Below are 9,135 nucleotides of genomic sequence, written 5' to 3'. Positions count from 1 at the left end.
TTCAGTGACTGGGATAATTGGGATGGGAGTGTCAGAAACAGTGCGATTGGCACAGGACAGTGCGGAGTTTAGGGCTGTTGTACATAGGGTCACTATGAGTCGCAGGTGACTCGACGGCACATAACAACAACAACAACATGCTATTACTAGAGAGCTCTGGTGGTTATAGGTAAGTTACCAACACAAAGGCATAAAGTTCAAATCCACCAGGTGCTGCTGTTGTTTTTGTTGTTGATTGCCTTTTGAGTTGAGCACGGCTCATAGCAACTCTTTGAACAAAAGGCCTGAGGCCCCTCTACAACTATCAACATTTATCAACGTTTATAGAGTTTCTGGAAGCATGTTATTTAGGAAGCAGATGCCACTCCTGCTTTAATTGATAAAATGTAAATTGCCTAAAATTTAGGTCTTTCCTAGTAGATTCCACTCCTGCTTCAATTAATAAAATGTAAATTGCCTAAAATTTGCATCTTTTCTATTTCCTTTTACTTTGTGCTATGCTTTTAATTTTGAAGGTTTGTAAAGTGTTCAATGACCTTCAAAGCAATATATAATGAACCAAAAGATAATTTGAGGACACAGGAGTCCTCAAACATTTCGTGCTTTAATAATGGAATCTGTTACAAATCTGTCAATAGCATATATGAGGAAGTTCGTCATTTGGTCTTTGAAAGTATATTTAACCTCTGAGTCATAAGTGAGTGAGTGTTCACCCATGAGTCAGGTCATTGCTGATATACATCAAACATGTACTTTTGTGGTATTTAAATTTATTTTTCCTTGCTTATAGGCTGCTGTTCCTCAGAACTTTGGGAGTGAGCAGATTGAAGTGGGTACCAGGCAAAACTCCAGAACACTGCCTTCAGACTCTGGGATTTATGACAGTGATCCTTGGTTCAGGACACAGGAGGAACCTGGGGTTTCTTGTAAGCCATCTGTGGAGGCAAGAAACAAGAACGTTGTTTATGCTTCCCTGAACCATTCTGTCACTAACACAAACCCAAGACAAACAAGAGAGGTGAAAGAAACACCTACAGAATACGCAGTCATATGTGTGAGGAGTTAACCAGGATCCTGGCCTCTGTGCTTCATCATTGAATGTCTCCATGTCAGCACCATCATCTTGGCACAAGAGAATGTGAAATAAAGGTCCTCAGCTTGAGAGTTTTCATATAAAGGAGATTTATGTTGGTGCTTGGATCTTAAGGATCTAGATGAAAATGACTAAAATGTCTCCTGAGAACTCCTTGTGAGGTTTTTTAAAAAATTAATATTATAACCTTCATTAACCAAATTGACTCTAAACGTGAAGAGGTGTCTGACTAGCAGAATGTTGGAGCATTTCAACTCAGCTACATTTTACTCAGTGTAAAACTTCAGTTTTTTTTCTTTGGAGCTACCAAAAAGATAGGTAGGAGGGAGCTTTGTTGGCCTAGTCAGAAGATTTGCTACAATCCTAGCAAGATAGGCAGAGAAGAAAAAGTTGATGTTCTCTTGATCAGCTCACTGTTTTTGCTGCTGTTAGGTGTCGTTGAGTCAAGTATGAATGATTCATAGAGACTAAGCAGTCCCTGTGAACCCTGCCCTATATCACCTCTGACACACTGGAGCCATTGCTGAAATCACCATGTCTGTGCATTTTGATAGGGGTCTTCCTTTCCTTCACTGACCCCCCATCTTTACAAGCATGATGTTGCTTTCCAAGGAATAGTCTCACCTACCTACATGTCCAAAGTATGAAAGACAGGCTTTGTCATCTTTGACTCCAAGGATTGCACTTTTCCCAAGACATATCTGTTTGTTTTTTTGGAAGTCCATGAGATCTTCAGAAGTCTTTTCCAGGACCACAACAAAAAGGCATCAATTCTTCTTCTGTCATCCTTATTCATTGTCTTGCTCTGTGACGCATAGCAAATGGTTGAAGAAACCATGACCTGAATCAGGGAAATTTTAGTCTTCAAACTGACATCATTGCTCTTCGGCATTTTGGAGAGGTCTCTGATAGCAAACTTGCCCAATGTAACACATCTGATTTCTTAACTGCTGGTACCAAGGGGTTTGACTTTTGGTCCAAGCAAGATGAAATAATTGACAGCTTCAGTCTTTTCTCCATCATCATAATGTTAACTATTAGTCTGGTGGTGAGGACTTTCATTTTCTTAATGTTGAGATGCAATCCATACTCAAGGTCTTTGATCTTCTGCAGCAAACTTTTTATATCGGACTCATTTTCAGCAAGTAATACACAATCTGCACAACACATATTATTGATGAGTCTTCCTTCAATCTTAATGCCACATCTTTCCTCATAGCTTCATGAATTATTTATTCAGCATACAGGCTGAATACATATGTAGAAAGGATACAACCCTGATGCACATCCTTTCTGATTTTAAACTATGAACTGTTCTCTTGCTCTGTTTGGACAATTGCTTCTTGGTCTAGGTATAGATTTTGTATTAGCACAATTAAGTGTTATGGAATCCGTATTCTTCTCAATAATAGCCATAATTTGTTATCATCCATACAGCTCACTACAAACTCTTCAAGAAGAATGTCCCATTCTAATCAGCCGAGCTAAAGTACAACATGATTGTGTATTTATTTCCAGTCAGTGTTCAACAATGGGAAGTTTTTCTACATCAATTTAAGATGAGGGTTTCATAAGGGTAAAATATTTTATATTTCATTATATAAGGAAAAACTAAGTGGTACCATAAAGCTATATACAGTACAACAAGTTATCGAGTGGATATTCTCCTGTAAATAAGCCTAAAAAACAAACAAAGAAACAAAACAAACACCTAAAAACAATATTCAATTCCAAGCACATTCGGGTATTAAAGGAGCCATTAATATATGATAAGTTTTATGGGTAAAGTAGTAGCTTCATTTTGGAGTCATGCAGATTAATGTATATGAATATGCTATAATGTGGCTGAATATGTGTGCCAGTGTCTGAAACCTTAAAAAAAATCAGTGAAGCAAAGCATGGTAAGGAAAATGCAGATTGGTGGTTTAAACCACTTCTTGCATTAAAAGTACAGTTAAAGGAATGGAGAAAGATATGGAATATATTGTTGGTTAATATGGGTCAATAAGTTTTCTTTCAACACATATTTCACTTCCTGGTCTCATCAAGGAGTTAGGGCAAATGAAAAATGATGCATAATGATGTTGCAGCCACTTGAGAGTATAGCAAGAACAGATGGCTTCAGATGTTTTGATTTCCATGGAATACTTGAATCTCATTATTTTTAAAGTAGCTTACAACTTTATGAAATAACTTGGGGCTATTAGAGTTCTCAATGCCTCCGCTACCAAATAATGCAATAAGCCTCATAAAAAAATCAACAGTAAAGGGTAGGTAGGGTCCAAATATATGCCTAAATTATGGGGTGTGTGTAAAGGAGAGGTAGGTCACTTAAAGAAATGGTGGTGGGGGGAAATAAAAGAAAATGACCAGAGTGACAACCTATTTTTCAGTTTTCTAAAGAAGATCTTAACTTAGTGTATCTCAAATTCATTGCTATTGGTGCAAATCCATAGTGACACACCTCTAGGTGCCTGAGGCTATAAATCCTAAAGGAAGGAGGCTGCCCAATTTTCCTCCTGCAGAGAAGCTGGTGGATTTAAACCACTGGCCACAAACAGCCTTTTGATTAGCATCAACCCACACTCCAGGGTATGTGACCAGGAGTCCTAAAGAAAACTATTCTACCAAAGCTCCTTAAGAAAACAGCGTATGTAGCTACAGGGTGAGGCATGGGAGTAGCGTACACAAACACACACACACACACACACACACACACGCGCAAAATAGGAAAAAACAGATTAGAAAACACAACGGTGAGTTTGTGGGTTTTTTTCCTTGTGTGACATTGGTATAACAGTTCAGCCCTTGGAGTTGAGGTTATAGATGTTACTTAAGAGGATTGTTTTGGTCAAAATTGCAAGAAACCAATTTTAAGTAGACTTGTTAAACCAAGCTCCACTTATGGGCAATATATGCAAAAGATATACTAGACGAGCTTCCTGTGCTGTTCTTAAAATTAGAAACAGGAAATATGAGGACTTGCATCTACTTATCAGATAAACACACTCAGTCAAGCAGTTCCTTCACAATTCTTTTCAACTTAAAACCATTATTTAAGCGATTGTTATGTAAAATATTCTTAACAGACCTACTAAAGATCTCGGTAGAATTATTTCACCTTGGTAATGAATTAAATTTATATTTATATCTGTGATGGTTCATATTGTGTGTCCATATAGTCATGATCCACAGTATAATGTGTTACATGTGTTGTAAATTCTCACTTCTATGATGTTAATAAGGCAAGACTACAAGCAGGTTTAAAAAGATATGATTAACCTTATCTGATTTCTTTAGTGGTATAGTCTTCATTGTATTTATGATTGGGCTTTGGTAAACTCTAGGGAGCTTTATGTCAAATCTCCATCTGACTTATGGTCTCCAGACTTAAACCAGTGGCCTGCTGTACTTTTGGATTTTGGGTTACAGCCATCTGTAACTCTTCTTCCCAGTAATGACTTCAGATAACTTATTAGCCTTTGATGCCAGCCATCTCCAAATCCAGTAGGCTGAGACCCTACATGTCTGCTAAAGATTTGGATTATGTCTCTCCAGACATTTCTATCTTACAGTCTGACATGTAGCATTGAGACTTGCCTCTACATGCAAGTGAGGCATTTCTTTGAAATAAATCCTTCTAATTTTCTCTCATTCTCTCTCTCTCACACACATTCTCTCTCTCTCTCTCTCTCTCTGTATGACAGGAGAATTGATGCCTTTGAGCTGTGGTATTGGAGAAGAATGCTAAGAAAATGAACAGGCACAACCTAGAGAAGGTTAAACCAGGCTGCTAACTGGAGGCAAGGATTCTGAAGCTTCGTCTGACATACTTTGGACATGTTTCAAGGAGAGACCAATCCTTGGAAATTAATTGATTCAGTGTCTGGGGTATTTGCGGTAGGTGTGTTGAAGACAGTGAGTTTGGCACAGGATAGAGCAAGGTTTAGTTGCAAAGGCAACTCGACAGCACATAACAACAACAACATATATATTTATAACATGTTTAATATATTGCTTTTGTTGTTATGTGCCACTGAGGCACTTGCAACTCACTGACCCTATATATAGTAGTTCTGAACTCTGTTCTATCCTGAGTCAGTATATATATTATGTTGTTGTTATGTGCCATCCAGTTGCCCGCAACTCATAGCAACCATATGTATGACAGCTCTGAAGCTTGCCCTGTCCGGAGCTAGTCTCACTGACTCCAAAACATCTACCCCCGTTGCCCTCGTTATTGTATCAATCCATCTCACCTGGGATTTTTCTCTCCTGTGCTGTCCCTCCACCCTTCCAAGCATGGTATCCTTCTCCTAGGATCAGTCCCTCCCTCCTGGACACATGCCTAAAGTATGTGAAACAGAGCTTCAATTTTCTAGCCTCCAAGGAGAAACTTGGTTTCACCCTCTCCAAGACAGATCTATTTGTTTTCTTGACATTCCGTGATATGTTCAAGACTTTTCTCCAGTACCACAACTCAAAAGCATCAATTTCTTCTGTCATCTTGAGTCATTGTCCAGCTCTCTGATGCATAGAAAGTAATTGCAAAGACCATGCATGGGTTGGATCAGGCACACTTTTGTCTCTAGTCTAGGTACTCTAGACAGGTCCATGACAGAGATTTACCTAATGCAATGAATCTTTTGATTTCCTGACTGCTGTGCCAAGAGTATTGATAGTGGTGCCTAGCAAGCTGTAATTGTTAACTACCTCTCTTCTGCGTCTATCATGGTGCTCCCTCCAATTGGCCCAGTGCTGAGAATCTTTGTCTTCTTGATGTTTAGCTTCACTCCATATTGAAGACTATAGTCCTTTACCTTCTGTAGCAAGCATTTCAGGTTCTCCTAAATTTCAGTAAGCATAACATAGATTGTTGATGAATCTCTCTTCAATCCTGATGCCACATTCCTTCTTAAAGCCCAGTTTCCCGAATGATCTGTTCTGCATGTAGACTGAAAAGGTATGGAGACAGGATGCATCCCTGACACTCACCTTTCCTGATTTTGAACCATCCAGTGTTTCCCTGCTCTATTATGAAGACTGCTTCTTGGTCCAAGCCTAGGCTTTGCTTAAGTACAGTCAGGAGTTCAGGGATTCCCATTCTCCTCAAAGTTAACCACAATTTATTATGATCCACACAGTCAAATGTCTTTGCATAGTCAATGAAACACAGATATTCCTCTAGTACTCTTTGCTTTCTGCCAAGATCCATAATACATAATATATATAATATTAAATATAATGTATAATGTTGTTGTTGTTAAGTGCCATTGAGCTGATCGTAACTCATAGTGACCCTATGAACAAAAGATCTTAACCCTGTTTTTACAACTCTTATTGTTTCTCCAAGTTCATAGAGTTCCAAAGGCATGTTGTTTAGGAAGTGGATGCCACTACTGCTTCCAAGTCTGTCTTAATCTGGAAGCTCCACCAAACACCGCTAACCATGTTTAACCATTATGGCATTTGAGACACCAATGGCACAGTGTTGAGTATCACAGAAATCCTAAGTTTCCTCAGTGCAGCAAATTAATAGAGCAGTGCTATACCATATATACATATATGTTTTTGTTGTTGTTGTTGATTGCCATCAAGTCAAGCATGACTTATAGTGACTCTATGAAAAAAAGACCTAAAGTCTTTCAATAACTATCATCAATTACTAGTTCACTCCTGCTTCCAAACCTGTTTTACAACTGGGAGCTCCACCAAACACTGTCCACATTGGGAAACCCTTCTGGTATCTGATACCTCAAGAGTGCAAGTTTCAGCATCACAGCAACCCAGGTTACTTCATACTGCACATTGACAAAGAGTGAGGTACAAAGTGGAAGAGTATTCCTCCAGATATAACAGCACTGGTTTCATTTAGCAGTTAAGTGTTGTCAAGTTGAATATGTCAGAATATGTTTTGTACAAAAACCCTGAACTCTGTTCTATAAAACTAACATCATTTCTGTATAGAACTCTGTTCTGTAACTACCACCATTTCTGTACATTTATAGAGTTTAGAGAATTTGTAGACTTTTCAGAGGCATGTAGTTTCGGAAGTTGATGCCACTCCTGCTTTCCAGCATATAGTAATCTGGAAGCTCATTCAAACACTACATAATGGGTAACAATTATGGCATTTGACACGACTATGGAACAGTGTGCAGCATCACAGCAACACCAAGTTGTTCAGTTCAGCAAATAGACAAAAGATTGCTGTATCATTCAAGGAATATTCATTCGAAAATTAATAATTTGGCCTGAGGGCCAGGGAGAACACACACACACACACACACACACACACACACACACACACACACACGTGTGGCCTAATGGTAAGAAGCTGCACTGCAATGCGGAAGCCATATGGTTTGAGGCCACCAGCTGCTCCATGGAAGAAGGATGAACAATTAACTATCTCTGACAACCCACCATAGGGTTGGCTATGGATCGATTCTGACTCTATGGTACACAACAAAAACAATAAATAATACATACCTGCCTAAGAAGGAACAGGAAACAGGACATGGGGGCACAGGGCCATGAGTGTGTCTCTCTGAAAGGGCCAGAAATAATAAGAATAGCACAGCCCATTACTGCCCCAGAACAGAAAGGAGACCAGGAGTTTATAGCCCAGCCTTATGGTTCTCACAGTTGTGGTACCAACAGTGGGGTTTATAAACAAGTTTTGCTTCAAGTCTTTTTCATCTTGAGTCTTGCTGTACAGTGTGGGAAGCTTGCTTTTTCTTATGCTCATCTTTCCTACAGCTAATGCTGATTTCCAAGACCTGTTGATTTGCAAGACTGTATGTTATGTTTGCAGTTAATGCAGCTAATGGCTAAAAGAAGCCAACTTTTAGGCTAACACCACAGCTCACCCTTTGGCTTTTTTAAGTCATTATTTCTCATATGAAGGAACAGCCTTTTTCTCCATCATTCATATTTAGAATGTAAGCCAGGTTCTTTACTCCTTAAGTAATAATCCCCTTATTTTGGGTAGCAAATTTTTAGTTTGCCCACTCTTATAAAACCAGTACTCTGAGGAAATAAGCCATTTTCCCCCTCTGAAGCATTTTCTGTTCTATTGAATCCACATCTATAAACACAGGTACATTTCAGAATAAACCATCCGGTCACAGTGATTAATACTAGCTCTCAGAACAAAGCATCTTCTCTTCATCTGTTTGGGTTATGGTCGACACGTCCTCAACCATCTAGCCTTAGTGGCTTGGTTCAAATGTAGTTCAGCAGCCAACTCAGAAATCCACACATCTTCCTGTTTCACATTGGCTGGTCTCTTTACTCAACTTTAGGCCCACATGAGCCAAGTCAATACATCAGAGATTCCAGGGACTCTTGCTCTACAAACCAGTAACCCTTCTTTATTTATCCATTAATCACATTAGGTACATAGTGTTGAAGGAACAAGTCTAAACTCAGCCTGTCTCTTCATTACTGCATATCTCCCACTTCCTCTCATCAAGTGTATCCAGGTGGTTACCATGAGTTAAACATAATCACCCATTTCCTTTAATTTTAAAGTGCTGCAAAGGGAGTTATGATTCTTCCTCTTTCCTCTCATCAAGTAGGCCCAGGTGGTCATCATGAGTTAAGCAAAATCCTTAGCTTTCTCTTTTCACAATTTCATTGTAAACGTCTCTTTTTTCTGATTGTCTGCTTTTTAATGTAACCCCTCAGAGTACTGACTGGGGCTTAATTTTTCTTAGCCTAAGCTCCAAATGTCAAATTATAACCATTCTTTTAAGGCAAATTAATTCCCATTTTGAATATCTGATTTTTATCCAACTGGCTTGAATTTTTCCTCTAATTACAATATAGCCCATAAAGAACAACAACAACAACACCACAATCACCATTTCAGTATATTTTAGAATTAAATAAAGAAAAACCTTAATAATGTTTTCCAGTATTTCTTAACATTACAAAACTGCAATCCTTTTTCTAAGATATCATTAAATGCAGACTATAAACATGGATTTCACCTGATAGTATGCACAGGAATCATATTGAGTACATCTGTGGAAGAA

The 9,135-nt window shown here is 38.6% G+C and overlaps 1 protein-coding gene across 1 annotated transcript in view; it reads left to right on the top strand.

Moving 5' to 3' along the window:
* The window catches only part of BTLA (B and T lymphocyte associated), a 115,163-nt gene extending 114,097 nt beyond the window's left edge, over positions 1-1,066 (top strand). Inside the window, exon 6 of the mRNA XM_006895361.1 lies at positions 791-1,066. Within this exon, the coding sequence (XP_006895423.1) occupies positions 791-1,066 (276 nt within the window). The remainder of the gene's footprint in view (positions 1-790) is intronic.
* Positions 1,067-9,135: the final 8,069 nt, after the last annotated feature.

Source organism: Elephantulus edwardii, unplaced genomic scaffold (assembly GCF_000299155.1).
Source record: "Elephantulus edwardii isolate Elephantulus edwardi_28Jun2011 unplaced genomic scaffold, EleEdw1.0 scaffold00165, whole genome shotgun sequence".
NCBI classification, from domain to species: Eukaryota; Metazoa; Chordata; class Mammalia; order Macroscelidea; family Macroscelididae; genus Elephantulus; species Elephantulus edwardii.
The sequence above is the reverse complement of the archived record's forward strand: the minus strand, read 5'-3'. Positions and strand labels throughout refer to the sequence as shown.